The sequence below is a fragment of the Melospiza georgiana genome, chromosome 1, assembly GCF_028018845.1.
Source record: "Melospiza georgiana isolate bMelGeo1 chromosome 1, bMelGeo1.pri, whole genome shotgun sequence".
In the NCBI taxonomy this organism is placed as follows: Eukaryota; Metazoa; Chordata; class Aves; order Passeriformes; family Passerellidae; genus Melospiza; species Melospiza georgiana.
In genome coordinates, this window is record NC_080430.1 from 15,686,202 (window position 1) to 15,707,983 (window position 21,782).

A 21,782-nucleotide genomic window follows, 5' to 3' on the forward strand; every position below is an offset into this window, starting at 1 on the left:
CAGGGCATCTACAACTTCTCTGGACAACCTGTTCCACCCTATCATAAAAATTTTCATCCTGATGTCCAGCCTAAACCCTCCCTCTCACTGTTCAAAATTGTTGCCCCTTGGGCTGTCACTGTAGGTCCCTCTTCTTTGTTTTTAGCTGCCACTCCACAATACTGGGAAAGGGAGAATGATGGAACATAATGTCCAAAGGAGCATTCATTCCTTTCCCTTGGGCCTCTGGAGCACCTACCCATGAGGATGCACTCCTGCTCCCCCAACCAGGGATGCTCTGAGAGAGTGCTGGAGGAGAAGGTCTTTACAATTCCTACACCCATGGTTACACTTAATTCCTAGTGTCTCTAAAACCAAACTTGGTGGGATGATGGGTTTGTTTTGTTTTTTTTTGGTTTCCTTGTGTTTGTTTTTTTTTGTTTTTTTTTTTTTTTTTTAAGTGTGAGTCCTTTATGTCCCAGGTACAAACGTCTGCAGGGCAGCAGAAGCTGCAGTGGCACCATGCCTGTGTCTAGCTGGTATCAGGTGAGGTAGATGCCTGCTTGCCCTCTGCTGCCTGCACAGGACCCTGCTGCTTGGCCTGCAAGTGAAGGTGGCCCAAAAGAGAGAAATGAGTGGGTGTGTGCTGGGCCAGCTTCACACCAGGAGACAGCCAAGGGGTTGGAACTTAATCTGACAAGGGAGGCACTTTCCTTAGAATTTATTTTGTTAGGCTTTTGGGCAATGGAACTGGAAGGGATTGTTACAGGAATAATGCCAGGAGAAGCTCTGGAAAGCACAGTCAGGTCCCATAGCTTTAATGTGAACCTTCTCAAACTGTGCAAATTTGGCAAGTTGAGTTTCCAAGTTCATCAGGCTGAGATGCTGACGAATGAAAGAGTAAAATCTCCTTTTCACTTGGGTCCAGGTGGAGCAAGGGAACTTGTTCTGGCAGAATTCAGTGTCCCAGAAATCTGCAATGATGTATGCTGAAGTGTGTGCCTCTACCCTATGGGCAGAGTGCAGTATCTGCAATAAACTTGTATGGCCTAAACCATGCCCAGAACAAGACAGTGCTTTTCAAAAGAAGCTGGCAAGTTCTTACCACAGCCTTCAGCAGTTGCAGTTCAGCCAGCTGATTTAATAAAGGACTTCAATCTATGTTCTGCTTCCAAAAAACCAGATTTCCCTTTACTGTCCAAGAAACAACAGTCAACTTAGGGGGAAAAAAAAGTTTGCAAATATGAGTGTTTCCTTCAAACTGTGTTAGGCTGCTTTCCTGCTCAGCTGGCACTGCTTTGAAATGGACATGTGATTATTTAACATGCCAATTAAATGTTTTGTGTCACACATGCACAACTTCTTTTACCACTTATTTGACAGCTCTGTAAGGACCCTGTGTTCATGCCTGCACTGGAGCAGCACTGCTGCCCATGCCAGCCCCAAATTCAGATATGTCTGGTGCAGCAGAAAACGAGAAATGAAGCAGAAACATTACCACTTTGCTTTTCTTCTGGGAAAACACAGCTCCTCTGCAGTATCCTGGAAAAGTAGTTCATGTTTGGGATACACAGAAATGCTGAGCAGCTCTTTCACACACAGTAAAATATTATAATGATTTATTATAACAGAAACCTTTTGACTGTATTTCATGAGCTTCTATTATATTGGTTTATTAGAAGAGAGACAGTTCTCATTAAAATAATTTCCAGAATTAAACTAGAAATATTATTAAACATATTTGGGGCCATAAAAGTTTCATCTAGGGGCAAGGCATGCATTGTTCCAAATGTGAAAGTACAAAAATCCTTTTAAATGTGAGGAAGGTGACAGAGCACAATAGTACAGTTTTCCAAACTGTGATTTAGGTCTTATCAAATCTTATTTTCAGACTGTGCATTATTTCTGTGAGCAGTCTTACATGTAGAAATACCTTAGGTAAGGTTTGGAAGCAACTAGGTAAAAGACAACAGTTTGTGGTAGCTGCTTACTTAATTCTGCAGTCTGAAAATAAGGGAAGGAAGGGTTTTATGCCAGAGAAACTGAGTGACAGCTTTGTTGTGCTTGCTTTTCAAATCACCTCAGGCTTCTCTCAGAACAATTTATTTTCCACTTTACTGTGTATTTATTAAATGGTTTGTGTGATGCATTATAAAACCTGGAAACACAGCAGCAAAATCCATTTTCCTCATGTTTCTACCATCATCAACAACACAAAAGCTTTGGCACAGCTCATCAGCAGAGCACAGGTGAGTGTCAGACACGTTTTCTTCCTAAGTCACATAAGAAAACTTCCTGAAATGTTGTGTGCTTGTGTTAGACTGGACAGACTGACAACTCTGCTTAATGACACTAGAGGAGTTTAACATAATGTAATGCTACTTTGATCACTAATCTCACCATAAAGAAAGTTGTGGGCTTTTCCTACTTCCCCAACTCCCACTGATTTCATTGTCCATTGATGTCAACAGGAATGAGCATCCTGGGTGTGCAGTGGCAAGTCTGACATTTTAATGAGCCAAAATATAGGAGCTGAACAGCACTGAATGCCCTGGCCTCTATAGATTACACAGTTTTAGAGGAAGAGAGAGACAGAGTGGGAAAAAAAGGCCCTTTTCTGCCTAGCTTTCTACTGACTGGAATGGAGAGAGCAATTGGCAGGTGATAGGATTGCATCCAAGTCCTGATTTTTTTCCTTTAAAATGCCTGTACAAGAGAGAGCTTCCAAAGGTTCTGAATAAACATGAGGTAAAAAATTATGCCTCACTTCTACTGTGAAGAAAAATTAACTGTAGAACAGGAGTGACCCTTCCCTGGTTTGATTTTCACTGCAATCCCAGGAAGTAATTACAGCTTGGCCACCAGGTACCTGGCCAACAAACACTCCCAGTATGTTGTAGGTTAATTTCCACAAAGAATGTGGTGTGGGATGAAGTCACCTCAGCACTGCCAGTGTGCTGCCAGTGACATAGGTGATAGCTGAGTGCAGTTAACTATCCCTTTTTATGTCCTCTGGGCCATCCTCCACAAAACCCACACAAAGCAGGATGTCACACCTCCTTCGTTGTGCAAGCAAGGACATAGGTGATAGCTGAGTGCAGTTAACTATCCCTTTTTATGTCCTCTGGGCCATCCTCCACAAAACCCACACAAAGCAGGATGTCACACCTCCTTCGTTGTGCAAGCAAGGAAAGTTCCAGACTATGATGAGCAATGTTCTTCACCACTGCAGAAAAAGAGTCCTGATACCTATTTTTGTATTCAGCTTGGTTCTGGTAGGGATTTTAAGCAATGTGATGAATATAAGGTTTTCTTTTCTACAGAACAACAAGCGTCACAACAAAAGAACCTGAAAGTAAAGGTTACCTTATCCTCTTCTTCTTTGCTGAACTATCCCAGCAGCACATGGCCTTGTTTCCTTTTTCTACCTAGAGCAGTTTTGCGTACACCAATTAGACTTCTCCTTTGGGAAACCACCTTCTATTAATTTGTGCCTCTGTCCTTGCATAAAACACATTTTACCCTGCTCATGTATTTATCCCATTACATCTAATCTTATCCCACATGAGCCTCACTTGGTGTTTATAGCCTTCAAATACTCACAGAGGGTTATTAGATCCTCCTCCTTTAGTCACTATTTAGAAAAGTTGTTTATGCCAAATTCTTTCAGGCTTTCCTCATCCAGCTGTTCCCTCCCACCTTTCATCTGATGTGATGCTCTCTGAAAGCCTTCAGCCTGTCTGCATCACCCCTGGTGTGGGGTGTACAGTAACAATGGCAGCAGCCTTGCTGCAGCCCCAGCACACCCCACTCTGCACTAAGATACCTCAGTGGGCAGCCCCAAATCACATGGACCTGTCCTGGGCCATAGTGCAGCAGTGTCTGCTTATTGATCTTCCTGCTTTCCAGATTTCTCTGTCCTATTGAGCAGTAGAGTTTCAGACTATTTTCCCAAATATATCAACTTTGGTTTTCCCAGGCACAGTCTAATTCGATTATTTCCTGCACATATTTCCAACATCTCCAGCTTCCCCCATATTATTGCTACATCCTCCCTCATTTGCTTTTCACTGCTTGGGCCAAATTACAGTGAAAGCAGATACGAGCCAGGATGTGTATCCAGGTTCTCTGCCAGCTATTTTGCAAAGAAATCACCCAGACCACAAGATCTCACCCCTCACAAGTCACAGTGACAAACTGTGAGTTAGCAAATAGCTTCTTTTTTTTCCAGCTCACCTGCTTACATGGGCAGCACCAGCAGCAGTCACCAGCTGACCCATGCACTCACAGGGGCTTGAAGGTTTCCATCTCCTACAGTGACTTGCAAGGTGCACTTAGGTCCTCAGGGGAAATCATCAGGTATTATTTCCAAGAAATTATTTGTGGTTAGACACAAAAATGGACGTGTCCTGATTTTCACATGCCGAGTGTTTATAGTTTCAATTAGGGCTTTTGGCCACTGTGCTACCTAAGGAATGAAGTTCTGCGCATCATGTCACCAAGAGTGGAAAGGTTCACCACCTTTGAAATTGCTTTTGTGTTGGTGAATGAATCTTAGCAATTTGGGAATTGTTTGCGTGTGTGAGTGCATGTGTGTGTGTGTGTGTTTTAGCTTTGGAAGCAGAGATCAGGCAGAGGAGCATTATTATTCCCAGAGAGCACAGGGCCTGAAGGAGCGATGACAAGTCACTGAAAGTCTGTGGCCTTACTTGGGAGTGGGGTGGCCTGTGCTTCAGCCAGGAAGCTGTTGCATATTTTCCCTCTTCAGAAATAGCCTGAATCATCTCACACCTACATAAGCTGCTTTCCAGGAGGTGACCTGCTTTCCTGAATCCAACCATTTAATCAAACCAGGCTTTATTTCTGTTTTAGTTCTTTATGTAAAGTTACCCCTGGTTAATGAACACTTTCAGCAGCTGTTCATGGCCTTTTATCATTGCACTGCTCAAATTCCTTGGGACTTTTCCCCACTTAATGACTGAGGCATTGTGTCTGCTGGGGCAAAGTGAGTGTTCCTAACTTCACCACCCAAGCTTTCAGAAAAGGGGCTCTTTAGCAGAAAACTGCTTACATTTCACTAGATCACACATGACTCTGAAAACTAATATTTACTAAGTCAGACTCCATCCATGCAGCATTGCTGGTACCCAGCTGCCTGATACTGGGCAGGCAGGGTCAGCTCCATGGAGTGGCTGATGGGATGTGGCTCACAGACCCAGCACTGAAGTGCCTGGTAAGTGACACAGGAGTCACCTGCCCAACTCCCCCTGCATGAGCCTGGTTCCCTCCAGTGTCCCCCTGCACCAGCAGACTGACATCAGATGGTCAGGAAGATGGCTGGAAGGTAACAGTCAGTAGTCTGTCAGTTCAGACATCACCCCCAAATCTCTCCTTAGCTGCAATAACAGTGTTAAAGGGCAAAGGCAAGACAGTGCTGCCTCCACCAGCCTAATCACAGCCAGGTCTGATGCTACTTGTGCAGAGGACATTAGTGTGGACCCCTGTGCCTTGGGGTCCCTCAGGGAGAGTAGGAGGACATCCTGCACAGCTCTAGGCAGGAATCCGAGGAGTCCTGCTGCAATGGCAAAGGCTTAGGGTAGACATCCAGTGTGGAGCCCTGGGTTATTGAGAAAACTTAAACACCTGTGGATTCCAATTTTGGCATTCCTCTCTCCTCACTCTGAAGTGGAGCCATGGGCTCCTTTATTTAGGGGTGCAAGGGAAAAACCTTTTGGATATAATTCACCCGATAATATTCTTTTGGATGAGGTGACTCCAGCAGCTGAAACAGAGTTAGTTCTGCTGACATTTCATGTGTGATCTGAGCAGAGGTGATTGATTTCCCAGACTTTCCCTTAGCCACTGTGTGGAGCCATGAGATTTATTCAGGTGTAAGATGCTCTGCAAGTCTCATGGCTGAAAATGGAGAAAAGGAAGAGAGGGCAGGCAGAGCACTGCATTGGGCACAGTGACAAAGCCATTTATAGCTGCTCCCATGCCCCTCCTTAGCTTGCTCATTCCTGTCCATCTCCTCTTCACATGGAGGCAGGAGCAAAAGCTGAGGAAATACTGGGGCTTCAGCCTTAGTACGTATTGCAAAAAGTAAGGAAGGGGGACTTTGAATGACATAACTTTCTTGGCCCTTAAATTGTCTGTGCTTACCCAGCACCAGAATCAGGAAAAACAGCCCAGAGGCATCCCAGCTGGTGGGCTGGGAACCAGTGCAGGTCCCTGATGTCAGTGCAGTGCTGTGCCCAAGCTAACAAACCCAAGGCTTATTAGCTCAGGTGCAATGCCAGGCAAATGTGTCAGTACTGCCATCAGACCCACTGCTAAGCCTGTGTGACACCAGGCTGCACCTTGTGCTATTACCAGCTCTCTGCACATGGGCAGCCCTGGGCTGCTGCCTGGCTTGGGGTGTGCAGGGCTCAAAACCACTACCTTGCTTCAGGCCAAATGTGCTGGACCCACCTCCCTCTCCATGAAAAAGTCATAGAAGTGAAAGGGAGGAAAGTTCAAGCTTGTTTTGGTCATTCATTTGGATCTGTGCTTTGGAAATGAGCAAGGAAATTGTCAACAATCATCTGTCACAAGTAGTTCACCCTTACTCCATTATTCCTATGCCTTCCTTTCCTTCCCACTTGATGTAAAGACTGCCTGACTCCTCCTAGGTATCCAAATGTGTCTTACAGGTTGAAAATTTGTGGTCCAAAATACTTTCAAGAGACATGATGCATGCAGGTAACTAACACGTGCTGTCACTGTGCAGTGGGGCAAGAAGTCTGCTGTTGGTTATTCTGTTTAGCCCATCCTAACAGTGTTCCCATTGTAAGGTAAAAACACTTGAGCATTCAGCACATAAAGTGCTTAAAAAGAACAGGGGTTTTTTGGGACAGTGGTGGTGTGAGGATGGGAGAGGGTCTCTCTGCAAACTGCTGCACTGTGTCTGGCTGAATATTTCAGCAGCTGAAGAAAAGCCCCCCCCCAACTCTTTTGCATCTGGGCACCCAAATAAGGGTGTATGTATTCAGCACAAGCACAGCTCTAAACCTCAGCCCCAAACATGAGCAGGTGCTTCTGCCTCTCTTTTAATCAGCTGAGCACAGCTGATGTCTCCTGCCAATTTCAAAGGCAAGTGAATACAAAGGGGAAGGGTGTGAAGCAGCTGGGGGGTGGCAGGAAGGGGGCATGGAGGGGGCCCTGCTTGGCAAGGTGAGTGATGCCTGCTGGGGTGGTGGGCAGTTCTGCCAGCTCTCTTTGTGCAGCTCTGTGAGAAAAGGGGGGAAGGAAGAGGCGACAGCAAGGGAGCAAGTTCAAAGTGAAGCCACTGAGGCCAGCGAGTCATGGCTGATCTGTGCCAGCTGCAAGCTGCTGCTTCTCTAGTCTGTGCCAACTGTTTGCTGGAGTAGGGAAGAACCACTAGGAGTGTGTGGGTTTGTGGTTGGTGGAGTTGGAGGAGGAGTGATGTGGATCTTCCTTACTGATACATAGCAATCACAAATTCACTAGCACCTGGCATTTGGGATGTGCCTCGGTGCACAGCCACAGCCTGGTTGGCCCAAACAACTGGGTCCTCAGGGAGAAGGAAAGAGTAGCTATGCTTTTCACAATTGCTCCAGAGCAAGGAATGCCACAAAACCCTGGGTGCGCCAGGAAGTCATCCCTGGAGCTCCCACATGAAACAGGACCTTAGCACTGGCTTGCTTAGACCAGCTACCAGATAATCAGCTGTCAGGAAAAATGCTTGTCTCTAAAACTGTCCCTGCTGAAGTGCTGGTGACAGCCTGGATTCAGGCCTGTTCCCTCTCCTTTGTGCCCTGTGCCATGGTCCCCAAAGGGCCACTACAGTTCTCACGGCCAAAATACAGTTTTGCCTTTTCATATGCTTCTGGCTGGAGCAATGTGGTTGATGCCAACCACAGCTCTCCTCCCCAGGCTGGGATACGCCTGCATGGGGAGAAGGTTTGGTCAGGGTAGATCTGACACCGCAGTAGAATGTCAGAGGGGCAAATGAGGCCGCTAAAGGCTTTTGGTGAGGGGCTCGTGCAGCCATTTCGCAGCCCAGTGCCAGGGTCACACCGCGGCCAAAGCCGGGCAGTGGCACTGCTCTGCCACCCCGCCGGCCTGGGGGCAAGCCAGGCACGGAGCCGTCACCTGGTGCGGGAGAAGGGCCCTTGGGAAGGCAGGGGCAGCCGGCAGCTCCTGTTTGTGCCGCTGCCGCGAGCCCCTCCGCAGGACAGAGCTGTGACCGGGGCTGGTCATACCCAGCTCTCCCGGAGCCGTGTGGCGATGGCGGGGCTGTCACACCAAGCTCTGCCGGGGCCGTGTGGCGATGGCCGGAGCTGTCACACCAAGCTCTGCCGGGGCCGTGTGGCGATGGCCGGGGCTACCGGGCCCGCCGGGCCCCGCCGCGCACAGCGAGGGCAGCCCGGGCCCGCGGGTGGCGGCGCGGCGCCCCCTGCCGCCCGCGGGGCCACATGGCGGCGGCGCCCGGGAGGGAAGGAGGGAAGCGGGAGAAGGGGAGAGCCGCGGCCGGGCGGGGCGGCCCGCGGGGCTTAACGCCGGCGCAGAAATTGCTTGCAGGGCCCACAGGGCGGCAGGAGGGGAAAGGGTCGCCGGCAGCGCCCAGCCCGAGCGATCGGCTGCTCAGCCGTGCCACACGGACCCCGCGCTGCGGCGAGAGGCACTCGGTCCGCCCGAGGGGCCGGCGGCTGCGTGCTCCCGTCCCAGCCCTGCAGCGGCGCTTGCAAAGCCTTGGCCAGGTGGGAGGCACCCGGTGCAGTGCCCGCGGCAACACAACAACAACCTGCGTCCGGCTCGGGCTCGGCCGGAGGAGGGGTGAGCCCCGCCGGGGATGGTGCTCTCACGGCGGTCAGGCAGTCCCGACGGGCAGAGGGGGGAGCGGGGCAGAGCACAGCGCCCTGCCGGCCTCCCGCGGTACCTGTGCGGCACTGGAGGGAGGCGCCGTGTGCCCGCTGGCTGCCGTGCAGCAGCCGCTCCTCCGCCCAGTCAGACACCTGCTCCCGCAGGATGCCACGGCCGTGACTCATGTGATGCAGCATGAACACGGGTCAAGGACAAGCTCCCATTAAATTCAAACAAGGTTGGCAGCCTTCAGCCACTCCGTAATATAAAATGAAAGGACTTTTAATCACTCTGTTCTGGCACTTTTCCAATGGTTTTCCTTCGTCTCTTCCCTCCTAAGGCTCAATCATTATCCCATCTACCAGGACAGTTTCCTCATTAGCATACATCCTCCTACCAGCGTTTCCTGAGCTCTGCCTGCTTTCCCAAACATGGTTCTTTGGAAAACACTGCTTTAGAGGTTTTCTAACTCTTCTGGAAGAGTATGGCTAAAAAGGGGGAGGGCTTCAGAAGGAACCAACCCATAAGAGATCCCTCCATGACAGAGTGGGGAGGCCACTTGTGCATGTGCTTCTAGAAGCTTCACTTCCACACTTGGTGGTGTTTGATAAGGACCATCTTGTTCTGGAAACAGAACATGGAAACAAATCTGCTGCTACCTGGCTTTCACAGACCACTCTCTCTTCTGTGTCATCAGAAATGAGATAGATGTGGTAAGATCCTCAAAATAGAAAACCACATATTCTAGCCCTTGGTGTATAGTATATGAACATCCACAAGTGATGTGTGTTGAGACAGGTGGTATCTTGTTTGTCCAGCCAGTATGGGCTGTTTATAAGCCTCACCTTATGAAGTCTTTGCATATATTTTAAAGACAAACTGTAGATATTCTCTATTGGCATCTGTTCAGACTGGTACCAAGACTGGCAGTGGTTCCAGAGGATCTCATCTTCACAGGTCATTCCTAAAGGACTCCAGGTTGTCCCTCTATTGCTCAGACTCAGGATTTTCAAAGTTCATTCATTTTGCTGCCCCGTGTAATTTTAATTCTATGCTTCTATGCTTCATGTCGCTTCCAGCTTTCAGTCCTGCATCCTGCATCATTGCTGCAGAGACTGTCTTGGAAGACTTTGTTCATCCAGCAACCATGGCTTGGCAGAATGCATAGCTCTATTGAAAACAAAAAGCATTGCAAAAATTAAGTCTGTTTTGGTGGAAATTTTAGTAGTAAACCAGAGGCTTCTGGATGAAGTCAAAACCTCACACTCTTTCTGGTAGTTTTCCTTTTGTGGAATGTTCAACCTTCCTTAGTATTTATTGCACTGGTGTGGTGCAATATGTGGTTCTGCTTCTGGTTTGCAGGCAAATTTTGAAAATCTTTTCTGAAATAGAGAATAATATTTCCAAGATCATTAATAAACCATTTGGAAAGAATTGTGGTGGTGGTGGGGTGGGGTGTAGGGGGAAATACACCCCCTACAACAATACAGAAAGGTACCAGCAATCATATTCCTCAAATATGAAAGTTAGAATTGTTAAAAAAAACACCCACATATTTAAAATGTAAAACTTCAGTGAAATGAGGGTAGCAGTCAGAGTTGGAAAAAGAAAAAGCGGGAGAACCAACAGAGATTTTACTTGGAAATTACTTACATAAATGACTTGAGTTCAAAAACAGCTTTCAAAGTGAAACGATAAAATATTGCCTGGGCCCCTGTAGATAAACCAAGCCAAATCAATTACTTTTCTGTCTATAAGTCATGACCACTTTATAAAGTATAGAGTGAGCAAACAGAGGCACTAATAATAAAGTGTTACCACTTCAACAACATTATTATATACAGCATCTGATTTGGGGAGTAGGAAGCAGGTGCCTTTCCTCACAGGCAGTTGCCATCACCAAGGGTAGTGATTGTATTGAGGTTATATGTTTACTGGCTGCTAAAAGACAATTAATAGCCACATGAGCAAACAGTTAACGGTTTATACAGCACATTTCTAAATTAAAGGAATTAAACATCAGTGTTCTGCTACGAAGCACAAGTGGCTCAGCAATTGCTACTGTAAAATGAGTGTGCAGGTTAGCACAGCCTGGAACACACGGGCTGCAGAGGGAGATAGGGGAGTGTAAAATTGAGGCTGAGCAGGTATCATTTAGTGAAATAGCAAATGGGGTCGCTACAGATTGCTTTCTCCTGACTTCCCTTGTGCTTTCACAGTGCATGCACTCTAAGACTTTTCTCTGGTTCAGTAACTTGGCAATTCCATGGGCAGGTACCTGCAGAGGAGAGAGCAGAACTTTGGGGTGGTTTAGGTAACATTTGCAGCTGTGGTGCAGGCAGCCCCTCAAGGCCCCATCCAGCTTGGCTGGCTTGGTAGAGCCAGAAGTGGAGAAATACTCAGCTGCAAGTTTGCCAGCACAGGGCCTGGACTGTGTGTGCAGCATATGGAGCAGAGCCAAGGACCTCAGGTGCACAATCAGTACTTTTTACCATGAATCTCTACAACCGACTGTCTTCTGTTTGAATAGATAAAGGAGAGTTTTATTCACATACCCTAGTTCCTTGCTGCAATGAGAGAGCAGAAAATGAATGTTTCTTTTACATAAATATCGTATATTTTAGCAACAGAATGTAAGAAATTTGCCCAGAGTCTGGTTCTTGCTGTGAAAATATATTCTGTGCTAGTCCTAGAGGCTACACTGAGCAGGAGTGATTCACAAAGGTTTATAAAAGTGGCACTCTGTTGCCAAGAGGGAACTGTCAGTGGAACAGGACTTCATGTGAACATGTCATAGGGCTGCCCTTACGACAGTGGCTGTAGAATCAGAATGGGGACATCTTTGCCTCTTGGGTTGTACATCCTTGTGAAGAGCACAGGATTTGACATGAAAATGTGGAGATGAAGTCCCTGCTGCTGATCTCCTGTGCCTGCTGCCTGGGCAGTTGGGCACACTGCACCAATTCTTCAAGGAATAAAGGACAGGGAGCACCCAGAGGCAAAGTACCAGCTGCAGAAAACATGGTGGTGTGTGGAGTGTATGGTACTCCCTCTTTTTCACCATTCCTCTGAAACATGCTGCACTTTAGGCAGAACACAAACAGAGATGATGATTTACTTAGCTTCAGCTCTAGAGCATGCAGCATTATGGGCTGGTTGGGTTTGCTTCTTCAGTGGCTTTCCAGCTCTTGGAATAGTCCCCACATGACTGGCTGCCAGCCCACACTGCTCTCAGTGACCCCAGAGCACAGAGACACGTGGAAGAGGACTGTCCTACCCATGGGAAAGGGCTGCCAGGTGAATGGCTGGTGAAACCCTGCCATATAGTGTGCATTTCCCACATCTACCCCCGAGTCTCACAAACTGGAAAATCCCACATGAAACATCCTTAATACAGAGCAGAGTTTAAGGCAACCTGTGAGTCACAAAACAAGTGGCTGCATCCCTTTTCTGCTGGGATTGGTTGTACTTACCACTCAGTTATTTGGGCTGTGCCTTTGCCCAGGGACAGGTTTTGTGCTTGTTCATCTCCAAGGTCAGAAATCAGTGCCTGTAAAAAAAATTGCTAGCAAGGGGCCAGTACAACACACACAGATCTTAATGTGAAAGAAGAAATATTATTAAAATATTTTATTATTATTATAGGATCAGGATTGTTGATTTAAGATAGAGGAAAACTAACACTGTGACAGCACCATCCCACAGTCACAGGTTTCAACAAAACTTGCCCACAGAGACAGTATGAATGAGGAAACTGCACTGACTCTCTAAGCTGTTCTTTGGGCAGTTTTAGCTACTACCTCACTTTGATAGGAGCAGGAGTTACAATTAGCTGTTGCTCTCAGATTAGCTTTTTTTCCAGGTTCTCTTACTCCACCAATCGACTTGCATGAAAACAACACAAATCAGCATTAATCTTACAGGGTATATACATATGAGAGCAGAGGAGAGAAAACAAACCTGGCATTTCAAGCACTGCACCACAAATCCCTTCACCCCCATCAATTCACCAGTCCAATCTCAGGAGGAAAGCTAAAATGTTCATCTACCTAGGGCAGCATCTCAGGCTTGTGTGGTCAACCCCATGCTGCTGCCTGTGAGAAGGAAAATGTCCTCAGAGCCAGCACTGCCTGGCTGAGCACAGTCCTTACTTACCCTGTGCCCAAAAGGGAATTCCCTGCAGCATCAGCTGTTGGCAGCCAGCATCATACTGGGAAGGAACTGGAGCCTCAGTGGAAAGGAGGCACTTTGGAGAATATTATTGAGCAATTTCTCCTCATCTACTACTTGATCCAAAAGCGAAACTTTGTCTGGGAGTTAGAAGCAGACTGGTCAAACTGTTCTTCCCCTTTGTGCAGCCAAGCAGGGTTGTGGGGAGCCTGTCCCACCAGCTGAAACCTCTATCCCAGCAGGGCTGTGCACACAGTGGGACTCACCACAGCAACCTGCCACTGCCCCTTTCCACAAAAGCACCACAGGCTTTCAGAGAAGCTCAGAATTCAGCTTTCACCAGTTCTGTACATGGATCCACAGCTCCTCCTGAGCTAAGAACCTATTTGGGAGACTGGTGGGACAGTGGTAGGCAGAAGAAAGTTCTCCCAAATGATTAAAGATTAGTTTTGGTTTTTTCTCCTTTTACCTGTCTCCTATTTTCTCTCCTCTTCTGGCTGCTGCATACAGGTAGCAGATTTTTCAGACATAATGTTTTATTTGTTGTTTTGGCATACTAATGTATTCACATTTCCAGCCCATTTCACTGCTAACAAAACCTTATGTGGGCAGGAATAACTGTGTAATCAGAGAACAATACTTTTAAGAGTCAGGATGGGACAGTTTAAAACCATAGAAAATAAAATCATGACTCAAGGCCTGAAAGCTATGGTATTGACAGAAAACACAGAATGCCATGTTTAATGTACTACCTTTTTCTTGTGCAGACTTCTTACACTAGAAACTTTGCCTAAACATGGAGTTCTTGGGTGTCTATTTGAAACAAGCAGAGAACACCAGGTAACCCAGGCAAGCAACCAAACTAACCCTGTCCCCCTGGCCATACAGGACATGTTTCAACTCTATTTCCCATTCAGGGCTCTAAAACCAGTTCAAGAATATTTTAATGGCCCTTTGTAATTTCCAACCACAAATGGCATCCCTATAGTGGAGAGGGAAGGTAGCAGAAAGCTAAAGCATAATCTACAGTTCTGTCTAAGGCCTGACACTGATTTGCTTTCTGTTGTCAGCTTCACATTTTGATAGTAACAATATATAATGGAAAGCATTTTGATAAGTAACAAGTATATAATGGATAATAAAGTATTTTCTGCAAAACCTTAAAGTTTTCCTGGGCAATGTTATGAGAAAAGCAGGTATAAAGTTGGGTTCTGTGTCCTGGTTCATGGAACTGGGCCATTAGATACAAAATAGTGGAAAATTTACAGGGACTCTGAGATCTGACAACAGTGAGTTGTTTCAGTGCCTGCAGCCCCCTTGCTGGCTTCTTCTTGTCTTTCAGCTGAGATTCTAAAGGCTTTAAGGTGGGTGAATGTTGCCCTTCAGCAGCACTTGAAGGGCTGACAATGTTTTCAAGAAACAAAAGCAAATGATACTACCCTGCCAGAGGGAAAACCAAGGTCAATCATGCTATGCAAATCAGCTCTCGGTTGGAGAGAAAAATCAAAACAGAGGAACCTGCTGCCCTCATGGTACAGACTGAACATGAATAATCAAAACCTAATTCCTGCTTGATTTTATCACCAGGGAGGGTGAAAGAGGAAAATATATGGGTGCAAAAATGCTTAGATGAATACAGCAGTGGCTTAGGAAACCTCTCAGTGCTTGAAAAATAAACTTGTCACTATAAAGCTCTGCATTTTCAAACTAACAGTGTATAGATGCAGCTGAGGACCTCTGAGGAACTGGCATCTAAACAGCTTTTTGCTGGCATGTATGTAAGAAGCATTCTGGCTCTGAATACTGCTCCTAACATTTTCTTGGGTTATTTCATTTCAGTTCTTGACAGAAACCCACACATGAAAGGAAATGCTCCACTGCTAAAAATTCACCTGTAATATCTCATGTCAGGTGAACAGTACTTATGTATTTCTGAGTTTTTAATTCATTTACTTAAAGGCTTGGTTACAACTTACCAGTCCATCTGTCAAAACAAGATTCACTTTAACTATGAAGCAATACTTATTGCAGATCTTGCAGAAATCCACACCTCACACATTCAACAGTCCCACTTCAAGTCCCTTGGCCTAGGAGAATGACAAGAGCAGCAATAGGCACCACCCCAAGAAAAGCTAAAACCTGAGATATCACCACGAGCAGCTCTAAATGGTTGCAGGGCAGAAGGAAAGGTATGCAGACAGGAATGAAAATGTGAAACCCACTAGGATACAGAGGAGAACCACACAGCTTTTTATAGAAATGCCAAATGCCTGAAAAACATTTCAAACCATAAGCAAATATTTACTTGAAGATTCTATTCAATGTCCTAATTAACTGAGTGAAAAAAATTTTATCTTCAGTGCTTATTGAAAGAATAGACACAACGCTCATTTTCAATTCAAATTTTACTCCCAATTGCACAAAGGTTGAAAAGATTTTTTCAAATTTTGAAAACCAGCATAATAATTTTGGTTTCATATATAAAACAGAGAAACCCAAAGAATACAGAGTTGTGTGACTGACAGGTTCCAATATTCAGCATTAAAGTTCTGCCCAACTTTATCTCATACATTGTTTATTTTCTACATTATCTGCTTCTCAAATTATAACTCTGTACAATACCCACAGATATCAAAGGTTAAAATATTTTGAGAAAATACTATGTTATGGGAGGTTCCAATGCTAGTACAGATTACAGTACAAATTAATGACAAGTCAGAGCATCGCTAAGAGTTTATTCAGAAGCTTTTCCTTTCGGTTCTTATATCACAAAAGACATGTTTAATGTTTACAACAAGGATTAGAAACTGAGATGTTTTTATTTCTACTATTATAAAAGTAACATAGGAGACCATTCTAAGCCATCTTCAAAATGCAGACCAATCTTTTTTTTTTGTATATAAACTGTACACAAAAAACAAGGCACTATACATTTTTGGATAATAAAGTATAAAGGTTGATTCGCATAGTTTCTCAAGAAATCCATGCTATAAATACAAATGCTTTTTTCAGTTTAGCACCTGAAGCAGCACTGAGAACAATTCATTAACTATTGCAAAGAGAAACTTTTCAGAATGCAAAGGAGATACATATTGGTGGTATAGCTAATTCAGTACAAGCAACTGCCATCAGCTACTTTTCTGTAGTTTTGACATGGAAGTCTTGAAAGTGAATACATATTGCATTGTTAAATACTTGTTCTATGTGTTTATATAAATATAAATTCTTTGTAATCCACAAACTAACAAAATAACACTTTACAAAGAGAACTTCTTTAAAAACAAAAATGGCAAGTATTGGATATAGCCAAAGGACACCTGCAGCAGTAGCTCAAGAAACTACTGTTTAAGTGCATAGGAGAACGGAGCTTAAAAACATTACCTTTAAGAGTCAAAATTGAATTCCATTTTCAAAGAGTTCTCTTGGCCTTTTATTATAATATTACACACCTCCAGATAGGTAGTCACTAATAACTTCGAATTATTTTTATTTGTTCTGTAAATGTAGGGTACAATTCTTCTAAAGGACATAGAAAGTGAGAGTGGACATCCCTTTAGTGCTCACTTCCATAAACACAGCTTAGAAAAGTCCTTTTGCCTTCTTCAGGTTAACTTGCTTCCAAGATGGCAGTGCATTGTACTCCTCTCTTGTCATCTCTAATGCAACCTGCATTTAAAGTGAAAGGATGTACTATTAGCAAAAACAACTGATGAGTAGCACAACCAGCAAATTACCCTCTTGCATGGTTAGGCATAGATGCACAGATTAACAGTGCACCTATTCTCTCCTTACCTCAAAGTCCTCATCTGAAAGGTAAATTTCAAGCTTCAGTGGATCAACTCCCTCAGGCAGAGGCCTAGCTAAGAGATCTGCTAATGGATACACTGTTTTACACAGCTTGGCCAGCACATCCTCTACAAGTATTATTTGATTAGAAACCTCAGCGTCCTGAAAGGAGAAAACACAGAACAGGATCACAATGCTGAAAGCATCAGCTGTGCCCATGGCCATCTGCAGATGGCATGGGATAACCTGCCCTGCCTGAGCACAAAGCTGTATGTCCAGGTGTGCACAGAGGCCAACAGAGCTGCCCTACAAAAATTTCACAGCTAAAAACAGGTCTGCACTTAGCAGAAGGACATCCTGTTTTCCCAGAATCTCAGTTTAAGGCTGAAATCTGTTTTTAGTCATGAAGCCAGCATTTTCTACTAAGGATGTCTGCAGAAGACTTAAAAAACAGAAAATGTCATTTGTTTGAGACGCCCTTTGACTGAAAGATTTAAAGCAGCCACATGTAATTTGGCTGTGACTCTGAATCCCAGATGAGGAAGTCAGTAACAAAGCCCTTGGAGCCAGCTGATCCTTTGAAAGGTGTTTTGTTCCCCTGCACTTTGAATCTGGGGAACAGACCAGAACTGCACATTGCTGCATGACTGAAACAGCTAATCTGTTAAGCTCAAACTCCAGCACATCTCTTTTTAAGAGATGATTCAGGTAACACTTTCCTTCTGTTTTTAACAAAAAAAGAATATGAGAAGTTACATGAAAAATCAAAAAGCAATGCCTCTGATATACACATTCCCAGTCAGAATTTAGCTGTATTGCTGGTTTTTTTTTTCCCCTATGCAGACTTCTGAACTGTGCTTTCTAAGTTTATCCTCTGGATCTTGGGGCTTGCCAGTGGAAACAACCAGTGTAACTGACAACACAAGGCACAATTACTAGCAATAGGAAACAGATTATGCAATGAAAAAATTTACCATTTCTGTAATCTCTGCGATGTCTTCCCTGTGCTCCCAACTTGGGAACATATTAGTGAATGTCAGAGGTTCTAGGCCAGCATGAATTAGATAGGATTTGGGTGGCTTCTTTACATTTTTTCCTAAAAACAGTCAAAATACAAAGAAAAGGAGGGAGAAATTACAAAAGGTACAGTATTTTGCAATCTCACCCACTATTTAAAGCTACCTCCTAAGGGTATTTAATTTTTCCTGAAAAGCTGAAGTAGCTTAAGGCAGAAAGAATAAATTTTCCAGGATTTCTTTTTAATTGATATGGGACCTTTTAACATGTTTTTCAGTATTTTTACTGTATCTGACTGCAAAGATTAAAACACATATGCTGAAAATCCCCAACAGCTCCTTCTAACCCAGAGCCTTTCTTATCTTACAAAAGCAGACTTAGAATAGAGTAAGCAGAGTGTGATGGTCCGAAATTAGCCAAATTCAGGTAAACGAAACCTTCTGGTATGCTCAGCAGAAGTGTCCTGCCAAGAACCAACTAAGCTTAAGCTTGGAGGCTTAGTGAGAATGTTTAAACTGTTAACTTAAACTGTGATTCTGAGGTGTAACACAATAAATAAAGCCTTTCCACTGTGGGCAGAGTCAGTAGAGCATCTTGGCAATTTGGGAACAACGCTGTTACTAAACAAATGGTTTGCTAAGAAAGAGTGGGCAATGTATCTTCAAATGTTTATTGATAACACTGAGGGAGCACCTTTCAGCTGAGGACAGGAGGCATGGACAGGTGTGACACACTCAGAGCAGGCACAGCAGTCTGTTACCTTTGCAGTACCGCAGCACCGTCTCCATGGCGCATTTCCTGTCCGTAGCCCACCTGATTCGAGCTGATCCAGTGATTTTGTTCTCCACAGGCCACCAGCCTTGCCACAGGTACACTTCATGGTGATTGTCAACAAGGAAGAGGGCTACACAGTCAGAAAATAAAAAATCCATCATTAGCCACTTACTAGTTTTTGTAATCCCCTGAACAACCCCAGTCTTTTACGCTTGTCAGCATCACAACAGGATCACTTCACATCTTATCAATTTCTTTGTTAATTATCCAGCTAAACTTCAACTGGACTCTGATTCTCTGATATAAACAACATATTTTTACAGCGAGCTTCTGGCATACATAAATACACTTGATTATTTCTCAGCATCTTCATCATGGAAAAATTACTGTTACTGCTTAGTACTGTATAAACATCACATGCACACATTTTCCTGTGATATATCAAGTTAGAAGTGCTTACAATTACTAAGATACTGCCCAACGCAGGACACAGTCATCTGTTTTCTTGTTACTTAAGTATTTTAAAGCACATACCTGGCTGTGGGGCAGTGTAAAGATCCTCTTGCAAGAATGGCATGGAATTGATGACAGCGGGGTCTCTTGAAGGGTAAACATACTCAGTGGCTGAGAATTCTCCTGATGAACTACTGAGGCTGAACAGGCGGGGCGTGAAATTAAACTTTCCAGGATCTTTGAAGAACAAAAATTAAGAAGAGCCACAACAAAAAATGTTAGACTTAACTGTAAAAGCTAACAATACACTTAAAAATTACTGTTAATTTTCTGGGTTTTGAAAAATCAGGAAAGACAACCAGATGTCTTGAGGGACTAGCAACAGCTGTAAAAAGTTGAGCTGAGGGGCTGGCTGCCATCAGTCTGAATCTGATCCTGGTTAGTTACTATCAGCCATTTCATAACCCACTGTTCTGCAGCTTAAGTGAAGCAAGCCCTTTGCAGAGTTAGCTGACAAATTTTCCACTTGGCAAATCAATTCCCCTGCTACCTTTGTTGGCAGTTTCAAAGCAAAGGCTGGACAGGAATGTGAGGAGAACTGCCTCTTAAATTCCTTCAGAAGAGAAGCAAAATATATTTGTAATAGTGTTAACTATTGCTATGTGCTGCCTGAATACAGAGGGGCAGCAGAAGCGGGGGAGAACTAAATGAAACACTTGGTTTTTCCAGTACTTTCCTTCTAGAACAGTATTACCTAACTCAGTAAGATTTTTGAAAGCATTTCTCTAAGAACTCAACTACTAAAAAATTCTTCAAAAACTTTACATTATATCTGACAACACTGTAGACCAGTAGAGTAAAATGTGAGTGCCAAATCCAGGAAGGCAGATCTACCTTGCAACATGCAGTCATAGGCCTTCCGATCTCTCCTCCCCAAGGCGTCCCAGAATCCCAAGGGCTCTGACCCTTCATCACATTCATGAATCGTCACCTTGCTGCTGCTGTGCAGCCCTGCCTCCAGTGGACACCTATAAAACACAAAGAGAGAGTGGACTCATGTTGCTCCTGCCCCAAACACACCTAACACACAAACCTGCTGGCCACTTGCATTAGTGGACCCCAAAAGTACCTTACAGGCTTGTTGCACACTTCAGGCCAACACAAGCACTTTGAAAAATTATCCAAAAACAAGACAGGGAATTTCAACAACTATTCTTGTAGCATGTGGATCCCATTCCCAGAGTGAAGGAGATGATCACAGGAGTTCTCAGTAGGGATTGTCACTGCCTGCTTTTGTAATGGCTGCTGTTCTCCTTACATGCTTTCCCAAGTTAATTTTCCCTTTCTTACCCACAAGGCTAGATTCTAATCCTCCTATTGAATGTGCTTTGATTTGCTATTCAGTTGTTTAGCATCTCACTCCAAATGGAAAACGACTTTGTTTTAACTGTAATTAGTACAGTAGGAAGAATGTAGGTGCCTGTAAGAGTGATGGGGGGTCAGCACAATCCCTGGAAGGGTTCAAGGCCAGGTTGCATGGGGCTTTGAGCAATCTGGTCTAGTGGAAGGTATCTCTGCCCATGGCAGGGAGACTGGAGTTAGATGATCTTTAAGGTCCCTTCCAACCATTCTATGAGTTTATTAATAAATGCATTTGACCTCCTGTGAAAGCAATTACAGGATATGAGTTTTCTCCACTCTACCAAACCATCCAACCTTCACTCCTCCTCCTGACAAAGCAATACATGCTGCATTTGTACTTAGAGGACAGCTTTATTTATTTCAAATTTTCTTTGAGTAAGACTACTTCAAGTAAATTGGTAGTCTATATAATCATCTCCAAAATATAGATCAGACACTCACTGTTCTTTTATTTTATTGGCTGCTGTTCTTCCTACATCCTTGGTGTGAGCCTGTGCTTTGCAGCCATGCCACAGGTAGATGAGAGCTTTGTTGATATTGAGGACAATCATGGATGTCCTGGACCGCAGGCTGCTGCAGTGACACGCTACTTCAAGTAAGTTTCCTTCATTGGGAACTTCTCCTCGCACACAATAAAGCCTCCAATCACCTGGAGCAGACAGGAACAGAGAGCACTATTATAAAATCACATGGGACTGAAAATTTAAAACCCCTACTCTGGAACAGTTGTTCTCATACTGGATGAATTTCACCTCCTGCGTGCCTATGTTGTGACACAATGAATTAGCTAAGCACTGGGTTTGGCTAACATTACTTCAGAAACCCCGTGCAGAAGAGATGCCTTCTAAAACCTTGCTACAAGAGCACAAGTACTGAGAGCTGAAGAGCTTAACAGAGCAGAAGAGTCAACTTCTGCTGTTTCATATGGTGAAGAAGGGAAACAAACACAGTATTCCTCCTATTCAGCTCTCTTTTCCCTCTGCACCTTAGGAACATAAGGTCACAGTCAAGTGAAAACTGAAGCATCTCCAAGCTACACTTCCACTGAAATTCTCCTTCTGCATTCAAGGAATATGTTACAAAAAGCAATGATTGGGGAATAAAAGCTTAGAGCTTTCTTTGGAGCAGAAGAACTGCTCATAAAAACACTCTTCCTTCCCAGACTGTGTAGAAAGGGGCATACTTTAAAGCAAATGGGAACTTGACTTAAGCAAAATCAAACTAAAAAAAATTATATGTGCATCAATACAATCAAGTCAGCATGCTCTAGAGTGACAAAATCCATTCTCTGCTCAAAGAAGAAAAAGGCTACCTTG

General features: G+C 44.4%; 1 protein-coding gene across 1 annotated transcript in view; it reads right to left on the bottom strand.

Annotated features, from left to right (window-relative positions):
• Positions 1 to 15,722: 15,722 nt before the first annotated feature.
• Positions 15,723 to 21,782, bottom strand: part of SVIL (supervillin) — a 100,532-nt gene continuing 94,472 nt past the window's right edge. Inside the window, exons 30-36 of the mRNA XM_058039183.1 lie at positions 20,908 to 21,115; positions 19,939 to 20,072; positions 19,126 to 19,281; positions 18,578 to 18,721; positions 17,775 to 17,896; positions 16,807 to 16,962; positions 15,723 to 16,680 (exon numbers count right to left, since the gene is read on the bottom strand). Of these exons, the coding sequence (XP_057895166.1) occupies positions 16,594 to 16,680; positions 16,807 to 16,962; positions 17,775 to 17,896; positions 18,578 to 18,721; positions 19,126 to 19,281; positions 19,939 to 20,072; positions 20,908 to 21,115 (1,007 nt within the window). The 3' untranslated portion in view covers positions 15,723 to 16,593. The remainder of the gene's footprint in view (positions 16,681 to 16,806; positions 16,963 to 17,774; positions 17,897 to 18,577; positions 18,722 to 19,125; positions 19,282 to 19,938; positions 20,073 to 20,907; positions 21,116 to 21,782) is intronic.